Source organism: Dinoponera quadriceps, unplaced genomic scaffold, assembly GCF_001313825.1.
Source record: "Dinoponera quadriceps isolate SergipeBrazil2010 unplaced genomic scaffold, ASM131382v1 scaffold1266, whole genome shotgun sequence".
NCBI classification, from domain to species: Eukaryota; Metazoa; Arthropoda; class Insecta; order Hymenoptera; family Formicidae; genus Dinoponera; species Dinoponera quadriceps.
Genome location: NW_014555494.1, coordinates 539824 through 566241, shown reverse-complemented (window position 1 = coordinate 566241; position 26418 = coordinate 539824). Strand labels below are relative to the sequence as shown.

The 26418-nt window shown below is 38.9% G+C and overlaps 4 protein-coding genes across 9 annotated transcripts in view; 3 read left to right on the top strand and 1 right to left on the bottom strand.

The window, feature by feature from the left end:
• The window catches only part of LOC106744500 (serine/threonine-protein phosphatase 2B catalytic subunit 2-like), a 161194-nt gene extending 156961 nt beyond the window's left edge, over positions 1-4233 (top strand). Inside the window, exon 12 of the transcript XR_001374451.1 lies at positions 3845-4233. The gene's annotated coding sequence lies outside the window, so the exon portion shown is untranslated. The remainder of the gene's footprint in view (positions 1-3844) is intronic.
• A 5347-nt stretch (positions 4234-9580) lies between these two features.
• Positions 9581-14381, top strand: LOC106744515 (ubiquitin-conjugating enzyme E2 J1-like). The gene is made up of 5 exons (XM_014619367.1): positions 9581-10067; positions 10614-10819; positions 10935-11125; positions 11207-11327; positions 11940-14381. The coding sequence occupies exons 1-5, from the start codon at positions 10031-10033 to the stop codon at positions 12186-12188; spliced, it is 804 nt and encodes a 267-aa protein (XP_014474853.1). The 5' UTR covers positions 9581-10030; the 3' UTR covers positions 12189-14381.
• LOC106744516 lies at positions 13152-16415 on the bottom strand. 2 transcript variants are annotated; one of them, XM_014619368.1, is made up of 7 exons: positions 15959-16415; positions 15513-15564; positions 15377-15423; positions 15253-15286; positions 15031-15137; positions 14807-14919; positions 13152-14739 (listed from the first exon to the last, which is right to left on the bottom strand). In XM_014619368.1, exons 1-7 carry the CDS (start codon positions 16012-16014, stop codon positions 14474-14476), a joined length of 675 nt encoding a protein of 224 aa, XP_014474854.1. In that variant the 5' UTR covers positions 16015-16415; the 3' UTR covers positions 13152-14473. The 2 variants fall into 2 exon arrangements, with proteins under 2 accessions (XP_014474854.1, XP_014474855.1); XM_014619369.1 differs by lacking the exons at positions 15253-15286; positions 15377-15423; positions 15513-15564.
• Positions 16416-16538: 123 nt separating this feature from the next.
• LOC106744514 (bis(5'-adenosyl)-triphosphatase enpp4-like) lies at positions 16539-19720 on the top strand. 5 transcript variants are annotated; one of them, XM_014619362.1, is made up of 9 exons: positions 16545-16645; positions 16804-16883; positions 16959-17161; positions 17254-17500; positions 17596-17694; positions 17801-18164; positions 18258-18467; positions 18554-18811; positions 18901-19019. In XM_014619362.1, exons 3-9 carry the CDS (start codon positions 17049-17051, stop codon positions 19017-19019), a joined length of 1410 nt encoding a protein of 469 aa, XP_014474848.1. In that variant the 5' UTR covers positions 16545-16645; positions 16804-16883; positions 16959-17048. The 5 variants fall into 5 exon arrangements, with proteins under 5 accessions (XP_014474850.1, XP_014474848.1, XP_014474849.1 ...); XM_014619364.1 differs by lacking the exon at positions 16804-16883 and having other exon boundaries at positions 16539-16640; XM_014619363.1 differs by lacking the exon at positions 16804-16883 and having other exon boundaries at positions 16549-16645.
• The last annotated feature ends 6698 nt before the right edge of the window (positions 19721-26418 follow it).

Sequence of the window (26418 nt, the reverse complement as noted above, 5' to 3'; positions counted from 1 at the left end):
TATATATATATATATAAAGAAAAAACACTACAATACGTACGGGACGTGCCGGAACTGTCGCCGTTCCCTCTCGTCTACGGATCCTCCTCGCTATCTCTTCTATCTCTCGACGATTTTTCCTTAATGAAAATCCGTACACGCGGGTATCATCATCGTCATTCTCCACGTTCCGATTCTCAATGTTTCGCAACAAAATCGAAAACGCGAAATCCAATCTCTCTCTCTCTCTCTCTCTCTCTCTCTCTATATATATATATATATATATTCTCTATATATATATATTATCCTTGGATCCTCAATGTCGTGTCTGTGTGTTCAATCTCGTGAAAAACGGTAAATCGACGTCTCGATCTGATATTTTTGTTAAAGAAAAACCGATTTCATCGCTCGTTCGAAAAGGATCCCCGGACGAGAGAAGAAAAAAGTCCCGACAGTTCCGGGACAGCCTGTGTACACACATGTATACATATACATTATAGCGTTGGTTATCTAATATTACTACAATCATACACTATGATTACGATGATTATTATTACTCATTTGATTATGATCTTATCGCCACATTATCATCACTGTCGCCGCTGCGATCATCATCATCATCCGCTAACCACTCTACTATCACTGTTATCACTTCTACTATCCATTTTAGTCGCGCGAGAGCGCGCGCAAAAAGCGGAAATACGATTCTCAAAACGATACGACACGCGGCTCGAATTATTATTATTATCATTATTATTATTATTTTTAGTACACATGCGCGCACGCGCGTATGTATCGTCGCCGGTGCTCACAATCGTCGCGATCGTCCCCGCTCCCTCCCACCTGCGCGCCACGACGAAAGTGATATGCGATATGATAGATGCGTGAATATAATTCGCAGGACGCGACATCGTCCGTATATGTCTATCCTTGTTTTCGCACAGAAGCGATCCGCTTCGCGATCGAGCTTCGCGGAGAAAACGAACGCGACTGAGAGCCGCGCTGAAACGCGAGACTTCTTCCCTAAAGCGGGGTCTACAATGAGAATTTGAGTTCTAAGCTTTGAGAAATTTACCAATCACAGTTGAATGTGAAGAGAATAATCGACTGTGATTGGTGAATTTTTTAAGGCTTGAAGCACCTGTTGTAGACCGGAACCAATGCACGCACGACATGACACGACGCTCTCACGACGGACCATCCGTCTTCGGATAAACAGTCTTGACTTGTGCCTTGTGTTTAGAATCGTTCGGAATCGTTTGACGCGTATTACTATCCGCCAGTGCTCGCGCGCTTTGACCTCGCTTCTCGACCCCCCTCACACTCGAACGAACGAACGAATGAATGAACGAAAAAGGAACGCACCGTGTGTGTCCAGTTTTCTTTTCCCCGTTTTTTTTTCTCGCGTCTTTCCTCGCGAGAGGAAAAGATTTTCCTTAACACGTCCCCGGGAGAATCGATCGCACGTCCGCCCTCTCGTCTCTTTCCTTTCCCAAAGAGAAGGTCTTCCTCGGTAACTCTTCTCCGCGGCCCGACAGTGAGATTCGTTTCCCCGCGCTCGCTTTCTCCGTTCTCGCGTCTGGCCGTCGACTCGCCGCGGATCGTCCGATCGCCGGATGGATTTTGTTATTATCGTCTTGAATTAGCGGCGTAAGACACCGCATGTTTACGCTTCGATCATTTGTTCACTGCGTAGAACGACTTGACGGCATGCGATCGCTTCATCAACGCGACACACGGATACCGTTTTCGCTCATTTGGGAACAGCGTCGTGCCGGATACGCGTGTCATCATCCGCCGTAGACCTGCGGTGTATACGCGGTGCATCGTAACGAGGGAATTTCGGGCCATCCCGTGTGTACGCAGAGGAAAGTACTATCTGTACTGCGAGGAAAAGCAACCACTCAGTTCATTTGTTTCACGTGTCTCGTTTATATACACAGGGTGTCCTGTATGTTTCGTGTGCAGGCAGAAGGGGTTCAACTGAACAGAAAAGTCCTGTATCACTTTGCAAATAACACGCAAATTTCTCAGTTATCAATTAAAGAAACCTCTATATATGACTATTTTCAATCGTTAATAACTCGAAATTTTGCGTGGTTGTTTACGAAAGTTGGTAGAGGACTTTTCTGTTTAGTTTAACTCCTTCTATCTGCAAACGAATGGTTGTATGAAATATACCAGACACCCTGTATATCATAAGTTCGTCATAAGTACGTAAAATTTATTCAGAATATATTTTCAGTCCTAGTAAGTTTAATATGTCAATCGAGAATATTAAATTAAAATACTAAAACTAAAACATCGACTTATTTACTCCAACTAACTGAATTTAACTTTTCTTCGATGAAACTTATGATATTCTTGAAGAGAGAGAGAGAGAGAGAGAGAGAGAGAGAGAGAGAGAGAGAGAGCATATTCTCCTTTCGAGGTGAAACGATAATGAGCTTTTCTAATATTTGTGATGAATATATTTTAATACTATTTTATCGAGAAAAGATTGTGTTCGCTCAAAATAACCATTCATTACTTGAGAGAAGGAAAATAACCCGAGTAATTGCTTTTCTTCGCGACACAATTGTTTTCTTTTTTTTATGTGTATATGACGCGAGACATCAGAGAATTAGTCGAACGCCGTCGTATCCCGGTTCACGAGCTTCTTTCGCGCGTGTACTTTCCGGAATCGTTTCCCCCTCCCCCCTCGCCATATTTCTCTCTCATCAGCAGCGATATCCCAAGAAAATGAAACGCGTAGAGAAAGGAAAAAAAAACAAAAGAGAAAAGTGTGGAACATACACGGAAAAGAGAAAGGAGGAAAGAATGAAGGAAAGAACGAATTCGGAGACTCCGATGCGGGAGTCGCATCGGGCGCGACCGATCTCGAGGTTCACCGAGAAACACTTTTTATGTACCTGTTACGACTGATTATTATCGTGTACTATCGCTAAGGGCAGTGAGAGAATACGTGTATATGTATGTACATACACATGCCCGTTTGTGCGTATGTATATATATCTATATAGTATAGTATCGTACTGTTATAACGATTGTTTTGTAACTTTTATCGTTAAATGTCATCGGCTGCTTGTTACTGACGGCTTGCGAGCGGCTAGCTCTAATCGCCAATAGCATGATGTACATATCGAGTTTTAAGAGGAGGCGTGTGTGAAGAGCGTGTGTGTACGGGCGAGGACGGTCACTTGCACCGAGATCGAGATCGCCGAGTCTCTCCCCTCCGTTTTCCCGGAAGGAAAAAGAAGAAGAAGGAGCAGTAAAGAAAGCACAAAGTGTTCGAGTAACCGTCGATTCNCCCCCCCACCCCTACGTCGACTCCTCCCGGCTTCTCCCCCGGGTTCTTTTCTCGCCGAATCGGTCTTCTGGATCGCTCGGTCGCTGGACGCGTAGCGTAGCGTAACGTAGCGAGAAGCTAGCGGAAAATTCGGCCAATCACGCCGGCCGACATCGGTGCAACGGTGACCGTTCAACCGTACGGATGCGTCGTGTGAGCCCACTCGTTTTATTAAGGTGTGGTAACGTTCGCCTGCATATCACTTGCACCGATCGTTTCGCAAAAAATGATTCGTTCGCGAAGGAGAACAAACAAACTTTTACGCTCTCTCTCACTCGAGTGCGACGACTGAGAGAAACGTGTCTCCCGCGAGGAAAAGAAAAAGAAAAAATATATATACAGAAGACAGAGAGAGAAAACGACAAAAAAGAAAGGGTCGGTCTTTCCTTTGCGGGGGTGCATTAACGTAGGCGCCGTTAAATCCGAGAGATCTCTTCTTTATCAATCGATCAAACATCTGATTTTCCGGCCGACGCTTCGGTTGCGCGCGTCCTGTTCGATCGAGAGAAACAAAAGCTCTCTCTCTCTCTCTCTCTCTCTCTCTCTCTCTCTCTTGTGAGTGTTGTTTTACTTTCGCTCCTCGATTATTTCGACAAGGCAAAAGGTCTTCAAAGCACGGCGTGATCACATTTCCCTATTTAATAACTGTACCTATATAGTGTGTCGTTTAATTAGATCTATTTTCTACGCTCTGCCAGCATCGTGTTTGGCGTTTTACATAAAATAAATAATTCCCGAATTGCGCGCGCGCGCGCGCGCGCGTCACACATACACACGGTGGAATGCGCCGCCCGAAGAGTGACGGGCTGCGAAAGAGCAAGAGAAAAACAAACGTACACACACAGACAAAAGACACAAACGCGTCGAAGTGCGACTTCAACTGCGACTATTACTTTTTCAAAGAAGACGAAGACAAGGAAAATAGATGTCGCAGTTTTAGACTCTTCGCTTCTCTATCGTTTCTTTTGCGCGAGCCTTGCCCGATGGATGTGACGGATGGCGAATGAGAACCACGAGAAAGCGAAAAACAATAGACAACGATAAGCTAACTGAGAAGCTAACTGCACGTGCAAACATCACCCGACTCTCGCTGGGAAATATATCCCCGGGAAGAAGGAGTGCCTTTGCCGAAGAAAGTACTGCAATCTGAAAACGCTTCTCCTTGATATCTGCACAAAGAAAAAGATTCCTTTAGATTTGGTATTTCTATTTATTTCACTAAAATTTGTTTCACAGAAACAACATATACGAAGTATTATTTGTCCAAGTAAAAATTTCATCGTCTCCTTCAAGAAAACTCTATCACCTAACAGAAAGAACGCTGTTGTTTGAAATATCTTTTAACCAAATAAAATATTGCTTGATTAGGATAAATATGTAAAATGAATGGAATAATTTCTTTATGAGAAAATTATCTTTCGTTTCAAACAAATTTTTTTAATTTAAGATACATATTCGTTGAAAAGTCTATCGATCGAACTTATTAATCGAAACATTAATTTCTTCGGAGCATGCCAATGATGAAATTTGTTTGGATGTGATAAAATTTATTAAAGTTGAAGAAATCTTTTTCTCAGTGCGTTTCTACCATCATGGTTTAAATCTAACCGACGATTAACTTGACGGGATTAACTAATCACATTAATCAGTACAGCTAATTTGCCAGTGCGATTGGTCAATCCCCGTCGAGCCAATCATCGATTAGATTGAAACACATGATGATAGAAACACGGGCATTAGACAGTTAGTGTGACCTGTATTAAACTGATTGAACTAATCGATGATTAACCGGCAGAATTGCCAACGACAATTTCTAGCTGTCTAATATGTTATGCAATAATAACACTGGTCAACATCAAAATGGTAATCTGGATCTGAGTCGCTCATTTTACTTAATTTTGTGGTGTTAATCACAAATATAACAATTCAAAGTCAAAATTCTAATTTCCATCATATAGTAGACAACACTCAAAATGTGATATTACAGGCTTTAGTATGGAAAAAAGGAAGTATCTTCAAAATAATTTTGTTTACAATTAATTATTTACTTTAAGATGGTGTGTATGGCAGTCCTGAAGAGAATTCATGAATGAGACAGGTGCGTTAATTTTCTGTAGGAAGATAGAGACTATTTCTATTCTTTCGTTGTGTATAACATTCTTCATTTCAGAACCGTTAAAAAGCTCCTCTAATAATATAACATTTCAAATGAATTTTAGTTTTTCTCACAATATGAAATATAAAATAAGAAGTTACCGTAAAAATATGTTCTGTTGTTTTGTTTTTATATCTACTATTAATTTATAAAAATGAAAATAAAGCCTATATTTCTTGAACCATAGATAAATAATTTTTTCATTGCCATTTTCTATTTCAATACATAAGCACAAATAGAAGATAGTTAAAATTCGAAAAAGGTACAATTTATGATACAAAATTTGTTGGCCAGTGTAACCAAAGAAAAGAATAAATATTTCTCATAAAAGGTTTCAAAAGATTAATATTTCTGTATGTGTTGACAAAATAGAACAATTAAAACTTGACTAATAGCAAATTTAAATACAAATTATAAAGAGAGAACAAGAGAATTTCTTACCCATTTCTGAATAACAAATTTTGCGTTTTAATCTTCGCGTTGGTAACCCGTTGGCCGAGTGAATTGTCGATCAGCTTAATTAGAATTCGGCGAACCTCAGTCTTTTTACTCGGTAATGAATTCCCGAATATCTTCCTGCGTTACCGTCTCTCTCTTGTAACGCGGACAAAGATATCTCATCAGTAAGTACGTAAACAGCGTATCGAGGAACCTCGAGCGACGTTCGCGAGATTGACTGTGAAGTGTGCCCATCCGCATCGAGCACATCGCGATATTTTCCTTAGATTTGATCACGAGGCGATGATTGGATATCTCGCTCGTGGAAACCCGTGAAATTCGATGATCCCGTTTTTTCTTCCGAAGAAACGTGTGCTTTGCCTGCAAGGAAGGACATTTCTCGCTCGGTCTCCGTCGTGTCATAGTTCCCGATGGCTCGGTTCTCGTTCTATTTTGTGGTGTAAAATGCGGAGGAGGAAAAAACTCGAGGACGACACTCGAGGCGCATTCATCGGGCGAGTCAAGTCATTGTGCGCGAAATACTCGCGATCGAACTCTCTCTCTAATATATTCGCGGAATTCGACGAATCGCACTCAACGATAAATAAAAGGAAAAACATACACATTATACACACACATATACACATATAAACATCACACACGCGCGCGCGCGAGAAAAGAACTGTACATATATATACGTGCGTTTACTATTATCTACTTACTATTACGAGACTTACTCCTAAGATCTTTGGCTAAATACGACTTTATAGAAGTGAGACTCTCTATGATCGAGGAAAACGACAAAGCGAGCTGCATTGCATACATTGTTTAGCGCCATTGTGACTCTATCCCCCTTCTTAAGAGAATAAGCATATATATTATATTTGTTTATATATACATATATAAAAACACGACAAACGAACACATACACACACACACACACACACACACATATACATACATACTCGACAAACAAACAAACCACACACACGTATATAGACGCATCGGTACTATTATTATTATCATTATTATGGTTAACGTTACACAGTTCTTATCATTATTGATATCGTCTTCACTATTATAATTATCATTGTCGTGTGAAGAGATACGATGAGTAATTATTAAAATAAATAAAAGGAAATCTTACTTATACATAATTATAAATACGTCATGACGATATATTCGTAACGATTAATTATTACGGTAAAAGCATAATGACATTATTATTACTATTATAAATAACACCCTATTCCCATCCGTTGTGAATGTTTACGTTGTTTTATGATATTCAGAATATTCTAAAAATAAAGTCTATAATTTCCACGATCTCGTAGCGCATGTTAATGTTTCAACCAGAACACTTCCTTCGGCCGGTAAATGTGTTGCAAGCATCGCTGAATATTCGTCACTCGGTGTAATTTAAGATTAAAGAAAAAACTTAAAATCAACGGCTCGACAAAAAAAATTCCTTTTGTCTAAGAGAGCTATTATTTACGTCTGAATTGAAAAGATGTCTTCAAGTAGAAATAGAATATCGTGGCTAGCACGATAAGATTATTTAAGAGCCCACATCAACGAAATTGATAACAGTGATACCTTTGCATATGTATCAGCTGTATTTCCATGTAGTAAAGTACGAAAATAGGTAAAGGTTGCTTGCGCAACAAACGACCAGTAAACATAAACTAATACTAACGTTACAAAATCACAGTGTTATAATTTCCCGCTTGAATGACTGGAATTACACCTCGTATAAAAAATTATTTGTAGGTCGATTAAGTATATTATTTTATTATTTGCAGTCGTTCTTTCAGTGTAACATCGGTAAGAAATTCTCTCGTATGGTATAATAAGTACTATCTGGATTTATCGCTATTTTAAAACTTGTTTGATACGGGAGAATTCTTTATCAATACTAATGGAAGAGCGACTAAAAATAAAATAAAGTCATATTCTTAACAAATCATTTCTTATACAAAGTATTGTTCCAACATTTTAAAAGTATTTGTGATTTCGAAAAAGGCTAGTGGAATATTATGTGTCTAAATTATTTATATAAATAAGTTTTATTCAAAACAGTGATAAATCTAAATATTATACTCATCTGTGTAATAAAATAAAAAGCAAGGTAAAAGAAAAACAGCCTATAAGACATATGACATTTCGTGATTCTGCAAGGTCGCGCACCGTTTCTACCTCACGCTCAACTTAGTATGTTCATTCGACAACTTTGAATAGTTCTCGTTCAGAAGTTATCCTTCGAACTTCGGGATTTCGGTAAACGAAAAGTTACTCTTCTGATGCCAAGAATCCTCCGATGTTCCGCATGCGCTTTTATTCTGGGACACCTTGTATGCAACGCACGTTACATCGCACTTACTTATCGCATTCACTCGTTGAGTGAAAAATTATAATATTGATGTGATGTTATTGTCAATTGGTGTTTACCGGGCGTAAACTTGTTGATTATACACGCGAATTTCTCAAGATGCGATGCGCCCGCACATTACTTACGCGTGACGAGACTTGTTATGAGTCGTGCTGCTTTTCACGATGCATCGACTTTGTACCTCGCTGCCATTAACGTCCGAGAAAGTGCATTATACTTGAATCCCGAATTTTTGGGAAAACATAGTGCTCTTCTCGGCACAATTCTAGTTCGAGTCGAAGAATCTCTCGCGAAGTACGCAGGTAAAACAGAAAATTACGATAAAAATTATATCAAAATAACGAGAAAATCTTATCGAATCATAATAGAAAAGTAAGTCATTTTGACGTCATCGTGATTTTCTGTCCTACTTGGGTAGCGACGTGTTAGAAGTGGGGCAGCCGCTTGTGAGAAGATTCAAAATAATCCAAAAAGACATTCACATCGACGAAAGTATCGGAGAATGTGTGCAAGCGACACGGCAGAAACGGCAAAAGCGCGTACGAACGAAAAACCGGTGATCAATTCGGGAAACGAAACGGCTCGAGACAATTCTGAATTTCGCATAAACAAACGCGAAGTGACGAAGGCCCGAGGCCGGCCGACCGAAAGTCTATTCACTGCGTTATTAAAGTCAAACTGCTAAAATCGGTAAACAAATCGTTTTAAATCCTACAACTTTTATCTGAATCATTTTCTTCAAAATTGCATCGTACACGACACAGAGATGTTCGATGGTATCCAAAAATTTTAGCCCACCCTATATAATTAATTATATATATATATATATACTTACATATAAACATGTATATTTTGATATATAATCATATATATATATATATATATATAATTTATGGACATATTTCATACATAGTTATATATGAAAAATTTTTTAACGGACTTACTGGAAAGTTCTGTTTCGACCATCCTTGCACTGACTCCGGTCCCGATGCACTGGAATAAAAAGGAGCATCGCTGACGCTAGATCTACCAGGACAGGAAACGTTTCAGGGCACATTTCCTGAACTAGTGCGGGCAATGCATAGGAACAGGGAACAAACCTGTAATATTTATGACAATGAGATCCGGAACGAAAGGACGAAGATGCGCGGACGGCGAGCGACGAGAACGCATTGATTTGCTGCTGAATCCGAGATTCGATTTGATTTTCGATCTATCGCCGCTGCCGGTAACGCGCTGTCGCGTGACGTAGTTGTGAGGCAAACTTCAGTGCGGGAAGGGCGGCGATAAATAGAGACGGCGCGAGTGAACGTGCGGCGGAGTGGCGGCGAGGTTCACGTCATATTTTGCGACGCGGCGGTTCCGCGATCGAGCCACGTCAGGTGCACGCGAGAGACGACAACGTCGGGAAGAACGCCGGGGAACAACCAGAGGAGAGGCCTGTTCATAACAAATATGTGAGCGCGTTATGCGAGCTGCTGCCTCTGTGGAACGAGAGAGCGAGTGAGAAAGAGAGAGAGAGGGGAGAGAGAGAGAAGGAAAAAGAAAGAAAGAGAGAGAGAAAGGACGTCGGTTAGCCAGCGTTTGGTCCGGTGTTTCCATTTCCACGACTTTTAATCAGCGTCTCGGCCGGACGAACAGACGAGTGGACGACGAGCTGTCAGACGTATAGACGGGGAGCGAGAGGGCGAGAGAGAGAGAGAATCAGTAGCAGTGAAAGATGTCATTCGAGGGGAAGTACAACGCCAAAAGCCCGGGTAAGCGTCGTCGAGGCTACGCGCGAATCCGCGCCGGTGCCTTTGTTTTGACCCGTCGGCGTCTCGTTCACTCTCGTTTTGCTCGCTCCCGTGGCGAGAGACACGAGTCGACACGAGTTCCAGTTGTGTGTCATCATTCGTCCTTACTCCCGGTGTCCGGTAGTGAAAAGGATAATGTGGATGATGTAACTAGAGTTGTGTGTCGACTTGGGTCTCTTGCTGGGAGAGAAAAAAATCTTCAACGTTCTTCATCCGAGTAGCTACTTGTAGCAGTTGCTTGTTGTTACCATTTGTTACAATCACGTCAGTCGGTTTTGCAACAGCCACTAGTATATCTTGCCATCCTTCCTCTCCTCTGTATACCATTAGCGTGATTAGATAAGATGTTACATGCATCTATTAGCATACATATGTTTCGCAAGGTACGTCTGATGCGTCTCTGCCTTGACACACATGAGAGATTTCTCATCCGCGTGCTTATCGCGCGCCGGCCAGCAAAGATTTCGATTTTAAGCAAACGTTCATTGTTATCTTCGCACGATACAGCGGTGAAGCGATTGATGAGAGAGGCGCAGGAACTGTGCGACGCCACCGAAGAATACTGCGCGTATCCCCTGGACGATAACTTGTTCGAATGGCACTTCACGGTACAAGGACCGCCGTCCACGGACTTCGAGGGCGGCGTTTATCACGGGAGAATCCTGCTACCGCCGGAGTATCCTATGAAGCCGCCGAATATCATCCTGTTGACGGTAAGCCTGGGTCAAAGATAAAAGGCATACGTGATTTCTGATAAGCACACACACTCGACGATATCATGGCGACGATGACGATGATGATGGACTTGCTTGTTACTTTTTAATGCAGCCGAATGGACGTTTCGAGACCAACAAGAAAATCTGCCTCAGCATTTCCGGCCATCATCCCGAGACGTGGCAGCCATCCTGGAGCATCAGAACGGCGTTGTTAGCTTTGATCGCCTTCATGCCCACGCCAGGAAGCGGCACTATAGGAGCGTTAGACTACAGCACCGAAGAACGACAAAAGCTTGCTAAAAAGTAACAATGTCATTCGCGAGTAATATTAGAAGAGAGGATGCTGCGTGTGTGTGTATTTTTCTAACGGATCCCCTTGCGTAGATCACTGAACTGGCAGTGTGAGACGTGCGGGTGCAAAGTTGTGAACTTGTTGTCCACGAACTCCGTCAAGAAGCCCATCACCGAGGAAGAACAGACCATGTTGAAAACCATCGCTCTGAAGGTGAGAGATTCATACCTGTTTCTCATAAGCGTCCACTGGGACTTCCCAACGAACACGATGACGTGTATTAAGAGTATCAAGTGACGTGCTGAAAACGTATTAACGACGTCACAGATGTTATTATTGCGTCATCATGTTTGCTGGATTGTTTTTGAGTAGACGTATACATTCAGTTGCCACGCACGATTGAGAACCTGGGGAAAGAAAAAAATCATACATGAAATTTGCCCATGTATAATCATATATGCCCGCAGCGAAAAAGTACCGTTGCTTATCAATTATATGCCAATACAATCGAAGTAAATGCTTCTGGCTTACTTGAACTTCTGATATCACATGATATCGACATTTAATTAAACGACGCAGTGTTCATGTTTCTCGTATTGACATGTTTTTCGTATTGACATATATGATCATACGTGTAAGCACATATATGCGCAAAATTCATATATGATTTTATATAATTATATATAATCATATATAATCATATATAATCGTATGTAATCATATATAATCATATATAATTACTTTTTCTCGAAAAAATCTGTGCGCAATTGAATTTTAATGGATGCGGAAAAATACGACAAATATATAGAACGAAATGATTTATAGGCGGATGACTCACCCACATCGGACACATTATTTACGGACAGTAATGCGGAGAGTGTGTCCGAGAGCGAGATACGACATCGTAATGTGGAAACAAACTCGTCGGAGAACGTAGATCGCCAGCAGTCTGATATTATCATAGTTCCCTTAGAAACGATGTCTTCTTCGAATGATTTATTTTGGAGTATTCTCATTGCAAGTTTAGTATCGGCGATAATCATTCTGATACTACGACGACTGTTCCTTGTTTAATTTATTCGTATGTATGTGTATATATATATATATATATATATATATATATGTACTGCGCATGTATATACATACTAATATATTACATACCATACGCGAACGTGGAGTTTAAAACGAGGTAAATTTTATACATGTTTTGTGGATATCGTTTTTACGCTTACGGAAAAAAACAATCGAATTCAGTCGTATTTCAAAAACGATGCACGTATATGTAATATATTGCAGACTATCTGGTTTTCATGAAAATGTAATACGCGACGAAAGTAAATAAGTATAAATATATGGTAGTATATATCCACCTTGTTCCTATAAACTGCACCGGTATCTGTCTCGTAGATCCTTGAACTTTGTTTAACTACTAACGGGAAATTAAGTGAATAAACTCTTTCGTTTAGTCAATATGCTAATTTACTATATTTATAATTATGTACGCATATATTATATGTATTATACGTATATATATTGTGTGTGTGTAATATATATATATATATATATATATATACATGCGTATATATATGTATAATTTACTATGTGTATGTTAAACTAGTCGCTTGCTTTTCTTAATGATGTATTAGTGCCGAGATTGAAATGTAAGCAGAAAAATTATGCACATTATTTTACTCGATATTAAATGATGAAATGGAAATTTTAACAACGCATATAGTTAAGCAAAAGTTCATAATATAAAGTTTAGTCATTTTTATAATAATTATTTTTAAAGATACTCTCTGAGCTGCCTACTAAATAATTGCTTTATTATTTCCCCTCGGTAAGTTACATTGTGCGATATATTAAAACTGACACCGTTTCCTAACGAACACATACGACTAAATTTGTAACTTTCGTACACTTTACACACGTGTATAGCCACTGTAACAAAACTCGATGTATAATATAGTCGATAGAGGGAGAAAATTTTAGGGCAGGACTTAGACTATAAATTCAATTTTTGTATATACATAGAAATATAATAAAGTAACTATTTATTAAAGCATATATAAACATATTACCTCTTAACACTTATTACAGTCCAAATATAATGACGTTCTTCAATTCCACATTCATTCGCGCGTTTACAATTCATCGATCTACAATCTTGTTTAAATTGATATGACACATCTCTTCGGGAGGTGCTTACATTTCTAACATTCGAATATAAAACAACATGAAACATATTTCTCGAACGTATGTGTGTGTATGTGTGTGTGTATAAGTCACGTTTAGGTCGTGTACAGCGATGTAACGGAAATCTATTAAAATGCGTTATATAAAATGTAGGTAACGTATTCGCAGCTATAGAAAATCTCGTAATTGTTATTATTATCTACGTTTAAGGCATCCTACGCTTATCATTTATATCGTAACTGTTTCAGATAATTTCGTGTGCACTCCACTACGGTAAAGTAATCCCCTGCTATTTAAAACAGTTTGTACATTCGCTATTTTTCGTCTTTTTTTTTTTAATTATTTGATCTCTCACTTTGTGCACTTCAAAACCCGGTTTATATCCTTCAGACTGATCTAATGTCACTCTTAAAATATCTCCGAAATTACGTAAGAAAATAATACAAGAGGGACAGAATGCGCTGGCAGAATTACTATAAACGTCCGGACAGCACGGTGTCCAAAATCGGGACATAAGACGTCTTTTAGACGTCTTAGAAACATCTTAAAGACGTCTGAGAGACGCCCGATTTTGAACATTGCGCTATCTGGGCGTTTACAAAGTATATACCACGACCGCACATAATCTCACTCTTTCCAAAACGAGTTATTGTCGAACGGAAGCTGCGTGTAAGCGAAATTAAAAACACCGACGTTGCCCGAGTCCACAGTAAAGTTCACTTAAACGCGTAATGCGGTACTATTCAAGCGAGCCGAACATTGAAATTTCAGGAAACCGGAAATATATATATATCTTTCATTTAAATATACAGATTTCCCGCAAATTTGCCGTCCAAAAACCTCGCAAATTCGTACAGAGCGTTTGGCATAGGAATTCGTTTCGTATTAAAGATTATTACAAAGTACGTTGGAACATAGGTATTCGTTCGATCTCCGTACTCGGTATTCCAAGTTGTACAGCATACATACATTTTGTTCGAAACGATCTAAAACGTGTCGTGTGTCATATTGTTTCAAGAATCGCGTGATATATCGAGACGACACGGTGTACCTTCGTTCCTCTCAAAAGCACAGAGCACATCACTCCACGGTGCGAGTCTTGTCTTTATATGATACAAAAATACAAACAATTCCATTAATTACAATTACAGCCGGGTCGTTTATCAGCTAGCGTTAGCACTGCTCCATTCGCCGGTCTCTTTCAGAGCCCTGTCCGTCAAACGTTCTATCTCGGTCAGAAGCTGCTCGGTATCCATGTCGACACATACCATGTCCGGTTCAACCGGGTCCCATTCCAAACTGTTCGGGCTCGAAACACGAGACCAGGGAGACGCTGTCAGGCTGGAGGGCTGGCTGTTGTTGACTGACGTTCGCGACGAAGAGCCCTCGGTGTCGCCTTTTTCGTCCTCCACGATCGGCAGAGGCATTCCTACGGATATATACGGTATACATTAATTCATCGAGAGACTTCAGAAGATCAAACGATGCTGGATTACCTTCGTGTTCCCACTCAAGATCCAACGACGATCCCGGAGTGGAGGAAACGTGTGTCTGTTGTCTCATCAACGTTCTTGCATCGAGAACGTGAAGCGATGTATCCAGCCCGGAACTAATTAATTTGTATGATCTCTTATTTTCTTATTTTCTTTTTTTCTTTTTTTACGGAACGCACACAATAATTTCAGATGTATATGTATTGTTTTAAGATCGCGCGATGTACCTTGTAGAAACATCGTTTCTAGAACTCAATCTGGCGTACTTGTTACCGCCCCGCGACCATGCTCCATCTTCCAGCAGTTCCAAAGTTACTGGGACACTATGCTTTTTCTGCGATTCAAACATATCGTGTGAAGTTTGATGATAACGACATGTGGAGTATAGAATATAGAAAAATATGAGATATGATGCGATAATACATGCAATAATATATATACATATTTACCTTAAATTTTTTTAAAGAGAGGAATGACAATAAACTATATATCCACAGTAAGCATGGTAAGTAAATATAATATTAATATTGTAAATTTCACTTAAATAAAAATGATAAAACTAAGCGAGTTTACCTCTTCGATCCTTTAGTTTGGTCTTCATCTCTTTCGGTGTCCATAAACTAAGCACAAGACAAAAATAACATAGGAATCATTAATATCAGCTAAAATTGTAAATTATTTCGTCTAAGAAATATTAACAAGTACATACCTCAACTTGTTCTTCTCCTTGGAAAGACAACCTGGTGTGTCTTTGGTGGAACCTGTGCAGTAAATAAACAAAGATGTCAGCAAAAACATGCTGTTAAAAATTGCAACACCTTTGGCAAATCAAGGATAAAGAAGGCTCCGAGCTACTAGAGCATAAATCGATACATCTTATGCGACTTCATTCAATCACAACGTGTAGTTGTTCAGTTGTATACCAACACTACGAACTTAAGTATGACGTGCACACACACACACGCACACACCACTATAATCGTGGATGCCACACACACTCCCCAATTGTGAGTCATCGGTAAGTCGTTAGCTCAATCACGCACTCACGAACGAAAGTAGCATTTTTTTTCTCAGCAAAATCTGACAACCGACAGCCTTCGCTATCAGTAAAGCTCCAGTAACCGACGTTTCGTCAGATATCTCCAATATTCTAACCTGTACGGCAGGGAGTCTGTGACTTTCGCGAAGCAGTGGCCGAGACAGGCCCCCATGACCTGTCGACACACGGCGCCTCGCCGTCATCTAACTGATATAGGTGTTCAGATGCCAGCGTTTAATTCCACGTGACACGTGATAACGAGTGACAGCGACCCTTCACCCGGTGCTGACCGGTGATACAGGGCGCGACGACACATCGTCTCTGACGCCGGAACATCCGAGACCAGCGCCTCAGAGTGTGTCCTACGTCATCGCGTAGGATGCACCTCCAGGGTGCATCTGTCGTCTGTAGACATGTGATCGCTACGACGAACTTCCGAACTCGCCAGGCTTGCCAGTTGGCTCGAGGATCCTCTTCATCTGTCATCCGGTCATATTTTTCGAAAATAAAAAGCGATCCGCCGATTGGTTGTACCGTTTAAAAATATCGAGTCCGCCCGACTTGTCGTTGAGTCGTACCACTACTACGCGCCTGATTCGAAGACGGGGCGACTCGTAGCGGAGACCTTGGAACTAATAAAAATCTCATCAGCCGAGGCTCGAACTTCGTTATTTTTTCAAAGCGTAGTTCCGAAGTTTCCGCTACGAGTCGGTCTTCAGCGAAAATCGGGGCGTAGTGACACGAGTCCGCGGTAAATCAGGCGGACTCGCGTCCTTAAGTAGCGCGACTCAATGACGAGTTAGGTGAGCTTTTATTTTCAAATAACTCGACGGCAGGACACGGAGGGACCTTTTATTTTTAAATGATGACAACGATGCTCGGACGGACTTTTTATTCTTCAGCAGCATGCAACACACACACACGGTCCGTCCATTAATCCGTTAATTCGCATTATCCACAGTCGTTACCGCGACACGCAAGAGCGCTGTTAGGACGCGGGTCCTGTCAACGAGTTACAGCAGCGAACGCGTGCGGTCACGTGTGCGCATATTTATTTTTTTCTAAATTTAGTCCAACCGATATCGCCTAAAGTTACGGACAAGTTTTTCCTCGCAGCTATGAACGATAGTTCCGTGTACGTTTCGAAGACGTCAGGACGATAATACTCCACATGACGCTCCCGTGAATCATCGGAGTGGCATCACCATGATCTCTACAGCCCCATTTGTTTCGTTGCTTCTCTTCTTGCTCAACGCGGAGGCCGGTGTATTGAACGCACAGTATCCGAAATTATTGGTTGTCTCCTACGATGCGTTCAGGTACACACACACACACTTACCTGTGTGACGTATATCGGAAAATGAAAATGTCATTTGCATCTGAAATCTTTGTCCCTCCGTTCCTTTCGCAGATTCGACTACTTCAAGAGAAACATGACACCATTCATGAGCCAATTGAAAGCGCAGGGCACTCACGCGGACTACATGATGAACATCTTTGTTACCAAGACATTTCCCAATCATCATACGATGGCGACAGGCTTTTACGCGGAAACACATGGGGTTGTAGACAACGAGTTTTACAACAATCTCACGCACGATGTCACAAAATATTCATACAAGTTATTTCACTACAACAATGATATCCTTCCTATCTGGGTATGTGAAACGATGGAGCGTTGATGGTATACTTTGACTTACATTGTAAAATATAACTCATGTATAACTCATACTTTATCGATTGCATAATTCAGACCGTCAATGAGAAAAGTGGCGAGGGTAGACGCAGCGGTACGATGATGTGGCCAGGTTCAGTGTATGAGTATCAAGGTACAAAGCCCAGCTTTGCACTGGTAGGTGGATATTATTAGATGGTATAATTCAAGAAGGTGTTATAATTGTACTCGAAGATCGTTCATATTAGATAATACCAACTCATCGTGTGATTATGTACTTCAGCAATTCAACGACACGATTTCGTTTGAGGATAGAATTGATACATTAATGTCATGGTTTGTGCACCCCACAAACCCGATAAACTTCGGAATACTGTACATCGAAGAGCCAGACTACCATGGCCACGCCGTAGGAATTAATAGCGTAGAATTTAATGAAATTCTGCAAAGATTAGACAATATCACGAGATATCTGCATGATAAAGTAGATCATTACGGCTTGACAGACCTTAATATAATTCACCTGAGCGATCATGGCATGGCGTCCGTTACGATAGAAAGAATAATAAATTTAACGAATTACATCAATGCCAGCGATTATACTTTTGTGGGAACATCACCAGGGCTGCATATTTTCCCACATCCTGGTAAGTCTACTTTATAATGCAAATCGGTGAATTATAATTATCTTTGTGTTATCGTGTTTTCTTTTAAAACGTTGGTTCTTTTTTGTTTTCCAGGTAAGGAAGAGCAGATATATCAAAAATTAAAATCTGCCGCGGAACAAACGAGAACATTTAAAGTATACAAAAGAGAAGACATCCCGAAGAAGTATCATTACGGTGACAATTCTCGTGTAGGACCGATCTTTGTCATAGCTGAAGTGGGATACGCTTTTCAGAATCTCTACGATGCCATAGAATATTATAAGAAGAAGTTTAACGTTACAAGTAATTTTGTACTGTTTGTATACACATGTTTATTCTTATATTTATCGTCGTGTTGTTTTTAACGTCAAATCGTTGCTCCTGTTTAGTTAACAATCAAACAGAATTTGGACTGCACGGCTACAACAACGAAGACGAACAAATGCACCCATTCTTTTTCGCGAGTGGACCGGCTTTTATACCGGGATGTAAATTGGATCCTTTCAACAACACAGATCTGTTCCCTTTATTTTGTAAGATCCTCGACTTGAAGTGTCCCGTAGTTAACGGTACTTTATCGCATGTAACAAAGTGCCTTAGGACACAATCAACGTATACTGTATCATCATTTCTGTCTGGCACAATTAGTAAGTATACATATCGCATATATTTGGATATATTTTAATAATTATATAGATATTTTTTTTTTCTAAATGTGTGACAATATCTGTTTTAGTAACTGCCTCGATTCTTTGTGTATTAACGGTATTAGCGTTGCTTACATGGAATGTAAGATATTGGAGAAAACGAAGATTAGGTTTCACCAATATGGATGAAAATCAATACAGATTATAGGTAAATAAATACATAGGGCGAATATATTGAAAAAAATGGTTACGTGTACCCTTACAGTACAGGGTCTCTCGAAATTCTTTGTATTTCTTCATAATTCGTTTAAATTGGCGGAACAAAACAAAAAACCAGTAAAATTTAGTAACGAAATCATCTTAAATTTCCAAGAATTAAATACCTCTTTCATAATCGAGCAATGATATTACAGAGTTACTAATAGATCTGACACGGTTTATTCTTTTAATCAGTTTTTATGTTTTACTTGCGACAATTTTTAATATAAAATAGGAATATTATGTGATACATATCATTATTTCTTATTACCCAAACGATGTAAGCAAATTTGCTCTTTTGGTGCTCCCAGATATCATATCGGAAACCCAGTTATCAATTCTTATTTATATAATTATGTATATTTAACGACATATATATACGTATTATCTAGATTTTTAGGGGAGATAGCATTGGTATACAGACTTAGGCCTTTTTCCGAATATGTAAAAAAATTTTTAACGCGTAAAGTAAGAAGATACATACACATACGTACAGACAGACATAACGAATTTATTAAGTTACTTTAAGTTACTTTTCATTAATATTTATAAGGCAACATATGACGTAATGTATAATGCTCTTTGTATGTGTGAAATTTCCGTCTATGTATGTATCATTAAGTGAACAATATATGTTAACATTTAATTCTCCATTCAAATTTTACCTGTAAAAGAATGCCAGAGGGATAAATTCTCGAGTGTACGGAGTGTACTTTAGATTAAAAGTTTCCTCGTCCACATTTACCGTATCGCAGGCCCCGAAGAAACGCGAGAATCAATTTCGAAGAAGCATTAGTTGCATCTGTTTCTTCGAGTCACTTTAATCAGTTCTTCACACACTCAATTGAAAATCATACATTGAAAAAGGGATTTATTTAAGGTAATAAGTATTAAAATTTTATGAATATTTGCCGACCTAATATTTGATCACTGCAACCAAATAATTTAGTTATATATATACTAAACATATACACGGAAAAAAAGAATATTCTTGTTTTGAGAAAATCTGTTTTCTCAATATTGTACATGTTGAAATAAGATTATATTGGATTGATAAAACTTGCTTACACGAAGAAATTCCATATATAGTTCCACTAGAAATATAACGTTCTCGTTATTCAAGAATAATTTTCTTGAATTGAGAGTAAAGAATATTGGATAGGAAAGAACAATATCTTCAAATCAAGAATTACAATTTCTTTAACTTAAAATGACATTATTTTTATTTGAATATATCTTATTTTTGGAGAAAACAGTTTATTATATCAAATTGAATTATTGGAAGTTTTTATAATATCAATTTCTTTGTCTTATTTCAAAATTGAGGCAATAAGAGGACGAAAAAGAGTATCGAAACAGATGCCTGGATAGCTTAGTAAAAGGTTCGGAGTTCGAATCCTTCCAGCAAACTCCGGTTTCCGGATTTTCTCCGATTCTCATAATTGCCAAGTTTTTATATTTAACATCATCTTGAGAATATCTTCAGATACTATACGAGTGGCTTCATTGACTATAAAGTATCTGATAATGACCTTAAGATGATCTTAAATATAAGACCTGATTTGTATTTTGAAGCGAAAACGTTCACATTATTGGAAGAAAATTGCCGTACATTCGATATAAATGTAGAATTACTCAACATAATACATTCATTTTTTCGATATAATTTTTTTTTTAATGTTACAATAGGATTGGTTATATTTTCAGAATAATCATATTGTGATCTATAATGGACCGTCGTGAATAACATTGCGATAATATTGCGGTATTGTTGGCATTCAGGAATATTACATTTTCGCAAGAAGATAATATATTCTTGCTTGTACACGAAACAATGATCGCGTCCATTAGAATATACAAGTCTTGAATTGATATTTAATTTTTTGCGTGTACAGTATACGGGACTGCAGTGTATACAGTATACGGAACTAAGCTATCTGGTTGCAATAATCAAGATACTTCGTCGGCGAATATTCGCCAAATTTTCGCTTTACTCATTACCAAATTCTTTTCTCGGTGTAAGAAGTAAAGGGAACTATCCGCGAAGTAATTCTCATCTCAAGGATTAATAATCAAGGATCAAGCGCTCTTCGAGTTCCTTTCTCACTCATTATCCGATACCGCGCCGATCGCGAACGATATCGGGCGAGTGGGGTGGGGGGGTGAGGCGTACAATCAAAGCAGTTCCCATTAAGTCTGCGTTTAATCCGAATGAAAGTTCCCGCGATATCTGTCTGCGAAATCCCTTAATAAGTGTAAAATGACACGACTTCACTCGCTTCTCGAGCAACAGAGAGAGAGAGAGGGAGGGAGGGAGAGAGGGAGGGAGAGCGCGCATTCGCGTCATTGTGCACGCGCATTCGCTCGCTCAGCTTGGACTCTCGAAGAATCGAACGGTGATATCGCAATACGAAATGACGGAGAGCAATTTTCATGCGCGTGTTTGCGCGCACACACTTCCTCGTCCGCGAGATAGGTTTTACACCAGCATAATGACACGATTTTTATCGCATTGTCATTGTAACAGTGTAGGAATTAATCGCACACGCCGCAGAATGACGAAAGAGAGAGCGAAAGAGAAAGAGAGAGAGGGAGGAGATGAGATTATTTATCGGAATCGTTTATGAAACATGCAACGTTAACGTTGCCCCTGACGATTCCGCTTGATTTGCCTATTTTATGCACAGGTGATTACGTACGATCTAGCTATTAACGTACGTGGAAACGGGCGGAAAGAACGAGGACGCGTGTGTTACGCGCTTGTTACTGCTTTTTCTCCGCGGACGGCGGAATATCGCGCGCGAGGAAATCAACGCGAATTATTGGCTGCGAAATTTTAGCCAGCAATAGAGGTGATATTAGGGAGGTTTCTCGGCAATATAAAGTGCGTCCCGGTATTCACTGCCGGCACTTCAAATCATCAGTAGATATGCAATGCAAACTGTAGACTCGCAGTACTGGCGGTACTGAATATCAAGATGCACTTTAGCGTTTACCGTATCCGAGAGACGGTATTGCAAAAACTCTCTATTATAGTTCTCGTAGGTATTGTAGCCCCCTCCCCCATCCTCCCCAACCTCCTCCACTAATATATTCCCGCTATCAGGTGACGAATTCAAGCGATTACTTATGGAATCATTTATTTAGTAGCCCGCCGTCAAGCACACAGAGGAAACAAATTTTGTTAGAACAGTAAATGTTTATTGATATTGTCGACAAAAAACAATCTGTTTGGACAGCAGAAAGATTTGTTAAGAGTATTAATTGATATTTGCTTGATATATGGACACTGACGAATGTAATCGTGAAGTTTTCAATTTAGAGTATTGATTATTAACAAAGTTATTATATAGAATGTAAATGAGGGGTCATAGTAAGATTTTCTTCTAATAAAAAATATACAGGAATAGAAAATATCGGGTTGGTCGAAAAGTTCAGTTCGATTTTCCGTCTTGTTGTATGTCAACAGTATAAACCTTTCGCAATAGTATCGTAAATGACGTTTATTTGCTGATGAATCATTTGATTCTCATCGAATGCAATGAAATGTCGAGTTTTCGAATCAGAAGTGAAGCCGAACATTAAACTGATAAGATTATTTTGAAACTTTCTCGATAATTTCGAGAAACGCTTTCTATCGTATCCGTCGTATTCTGTCGTATCGATTTAGAATCGTGACCGGGGCATTCGTCGCGCGCTTGCATTCCATTGTTGAAGAAGCGGCAACGAACATTCTCTCTTATCAAACGCGAGAGCTTCTCTTGTCGACGGAAATCGAAATTTCTTACGCTTTGGCACGCATTTGGCATACTTTATTTGCGGCGAAATTTAAATGTCAAAGTACAAAATACACAGTAAAATAAAACGATTAGATTTATTTCAATACTAAAAATTGGAAAACAACAAACAAAATATAGAAGATTAAAATAGAACATATTAAAGAAACTATAGTTTATTATGAAACAAATAAGATATAATTTTTTTGAACATTTTGCGTTTATAATCGAATGGTACGACGTATTTCATTGTGATTTTATTGAAACAATTTATACATAGATATTGTTTATATGATAGATAGTTTGTTGGAGCAATCTTCACAAAATGTTGTCACCTATTTTGCTTTAGCTTTAGCATTTTCAATGCTCAAGTTTCTAATATTTTTCTTACAGTAAGGAATGCAACGTCGTTTTAATGCCAGTTTTAGCGCCGATTTCAGTGCCGATTTGATTTTAAATGGAACTATAAGAATTGACAACTCATTTCTACGCCGTGAATACTGAAATAGGCTTACAGATTTAAAAATACTGCAAACATGATAACAGAATACGAATGAGTGGTAAGATAAATTATTTAACTATATTTTATCTCTCTTTAATGACAAAAATATCAGTTGGCGTGCCCGCCAAGCATGGAGATACATATCTCTCCATGGAGATTGAGTTCAGCATATACCGAAAACGATACATGTAGCAGTGAATGTGTTGAAATAAATGGAAATATTGTAATCACTGCATAGTTTTGAAAAAATTTCCCACTAACCATGAAGAAAATGCTGTGCTGGAAAATTTATGATTGATATCAGATAAGGAATATGCAAAGTTTACAAGCTGATAGATACATTCGTAATAATATTTATATATGTAAGCACGTTTTACAAATTGGTGAATATATATAATAAAAAACGAGTTTTTGATTTCAATTACCTAGTAAAGTTTTTTATTTCAATTACCTATTCGTTTATCATTTTCCGATATAAAGGAAATAATCGACATAACTCTGATTCGAAATCGAACCGTCAATGAATCGAAATTATCGAATTATTCGAATTCGAACTTTTTAGATTCGAAAACGAACTCGAATCAACAGTGATTAGATTCGAATTCGTACGATTCGCATAATTCTAATTTTCAAATATTGTCAATTGCGTTAAAAAGCTTCCAAATGATTAGAACCGAAATATTCGTTTTTTTATATATATGTAAACACTCCGAGGTAAAAGCGTCGTTTGACTTCCGAAAATTATTCTAATCGGATAAACATAAAATCAGTAGCTTTTTTTCCTGTATTCTACTAAGAAATCAAAGTGCGTCTAATAATATGGCCAGGGACTGTATCAGAATTGTGTTCTAATATTTAATAATACAGAATTTCACAGCGATCCGCGCGAGCCTCGGCGGCTGCCGCGACATGCTGCACGACGACCTCACTGGCGATCGATTTGTCACTCCGGGGTCCAAAATCGATCTATTTTACCTATTATTTATTCTTGTATTGACTTTATATTTTTATTTACCTTCTTCCTTCCTTTTGTGCCCAATAAAATAATAATAATTATTATTATTATTGTTATTGTACATATTGTTGTTATATTGTATATATTGTTATAGATTCTATATTGAGAAGGGAGAAACAAAACCAGAGAACTCAGAGAAATAGTAGTTCCTCGAATGCGCAATGACGGAGTTAATTCTCATTATACTGTTATATTTTAAGCTTCTAAAGTGAAAAAAAAATTTCCTCAGATTTATTATATTTTATTGCAAAACAAATTTCATCATTGGCGTGCTCCGAAAAAACTAATGTTTCGATTAATAAATAGGATTGTTAGACTTTTTAACGAATATGTATCTTTATCTTAAATAAAAAATTTGTTTGCAACGAAAGATAATTTTTTTATAAAGAAATTATTTGCTTCATTTTACATATTTATTATAATCAAATAATATTTTATTCAGTTAAAAGATATTCAAATAATAACATTCTTTTTGTTAAATAATAGAATTTTCTTGAATGAGACAATAAAATTTTTACTCAAACAAGTAATATTTTGTATATGTTGTTCCTGTGAGACAAATTTCGGTCAAAATAAATAGAAATACTAAATCTAAAGGAAACTTTTTCTTTGTATAAGAATCGGGCGATGTACAGCGTCTGGTTTCGCGGCTGAGACAATCAGGAAAACTTGCGGTTTTCTTATCAATCCCTCGCGATATTGCTACTAACTCGCTTTATGAAGTGATAGAAGAAACTTGATTATCAAAGAGCAGCGTGATTTTATTGAGATTCTTTTCATTATCGGCGAATCTCGTAATCTCGTATAATAACGAAACGCTCAACTGAATTATGATCGTAATTTTGATATCACACTCGAGAGATATCGGGACAATTACATTGGATAAAATCGCGTCTGGCTTCCTCGAGTGCGTGTTATCCAGGACGCAGATATCGATTGGTAGATTGTACGAGCAAACAAAACGATGTCATACGAGTTACACGTCTACCTCGGCTCGATTAAAGACGCACATTGATTGATCGACCAATCGGTACAAGTGTGATCAAGAATGTCGAAAAGAGAATCGTGTTTTCGTCGTGCGAGCCATCTGATTCATCGGATCAGTTACTTCATATTTCCGGACGTAAGCAGAAGTGAGCATTTCAAAAGTCGACGTAAATTCCGCACATGAGACACTTCCAGTTAGCGTTTTCGTCTTCACCGATCCTGTCATTATCAAACGGGATTTACGTGGTCGCGTCACCCTGGCTGATTTATTCGGTGTTTGCGCGTTTACGAGAAATGGTACCCGCCTTTGCCAAACATTATTTCCACGTAAATTTGCGACGCTTCGCAAATTCGTTCTCTCTTAATAGCCGTCAGCATCGAGCGAGTGTATTAAGAGTAGCCATAAGTAATGTCGTTTTTCTCAGATTGAATCAACACTGCCACCTTGTTCGTGGACGTGATTTATTATCACACAGCCCCTATACTAATTAAATCTATTGACATTTAGTGTACTTATTGTGAAGTTTTGAGAGAATTTGAGTGTACCCGTTGAGAACGGAAGGCCAAAGTGTGGACAAGGTGCGTATCAGATATTTGGTGCTTTATGAGTCTCGAGAAGATAACGATGCCACTAGTGCCACAAGTTTGCCATTCATTTTGTTTATCCTGACGTCTTGGATATCAGAACGTGTCAGCGTCGGTTCGAAAAATCTGGAAACGGTGATATCGATCTTTCCGACGGGCCAAAATCTGGGACAACCTATCGAATTCGACAAGGATCTTGCTGAAATTGAAGCCGAACCGAAGCGAACCATTCAAGAATCAGCGACAGAGCTAGAAACATCATAAGTCCAGTGCTTGAAACAGCTGAACGGTAAAACCAAATTTTGCACGAGTATCAAAAAGCGACGGGTTACTTATGGGTAGCCGTAATAATTAAAGAGCGAGGAGTTCAAGTTCCGTTTGAAGCAACGATTCGATCACATCGATTAATCGTTACGTAATACCAATAATCGGCTCTGCTCTCCCGGTTGGAGCGGCGATAACGCTTCGATGCCCCGCGCGATCT

What these genes read in the sequence shown, in the direction of transcription:
- LOC106744514 (XM_014619365.1), top strand. Translation starts at nt 17,049, where the DNA reads ATGATCTCTACAGCCCCATTTGTTTCGTTGCTTCTCTTCTTGCTCAAC. An exon ending in GAAGAAGTTTAACGTTACAA is followed by an intron (nt 18,468 to 18,553) that starts GTAATTTTGTAC and finishes GCTCCTGTTTAG; the next exon opens with TTAACAATCAAACAGAATTT. An exon ending in ATTTCTGTCTGGCACAATTA is followed by an intron (nt 18,812 to 18,900) that starts GTAAGTATACAT and finishes TATCTGTTTTAG; the next exon opens with TAACTGCCTCGATTCTTTGT.
- LOC106744516 (XM_014619368.1), bottom strand. Translation starts at nt 16,014, where the DNA reads ATGGGGGCCTGTCTCGGCCACTGCTTCGCGAAAGTCACAGACTCCCTG. An exon ending in AAGGAGAAGAACAAGTTGAG is followed by an intron (nt 15,424 to 15,512) that starts GTATGTACTTGT and finishes TCTTGTGCTTAG; the next exon opens with TTTATGGACACCGAAAGAGA. An exon ending in TCTCTTTAAAAAAATTTAAG is followed by an intron (nt 15,138 to 15,252) that starts GTAAATATGTAT and finishes TTTGAATCGCAG; the next exon opens with AAAAAGCATAGTGTCCCAGT.
- LOC106744515 (XM_014619367.1), top strand. Translation starts at nt 10,031, where the DNA reads ATGTCATTCGAGGGGAAGTACAACGCCAAAAGCCCGG. An exon ending in GTACAACGCCAAAAGCCCGG is followed by an intron (nt 10,068 to 10,613) that starts GTAAGCGTCGTC and finishes CGCACGATACAG; the next exon opens with CGGTGAAGCGATTGATGAGA. An exon ending in TGAAAACCATCGCTCTGAAG is followed by an intron (nt 11,328 to 11,939) that starts GTGAGAGATTCA and finishes AATGATTTATAG; the next exon opens with GCGGATGACTCACCCACATC.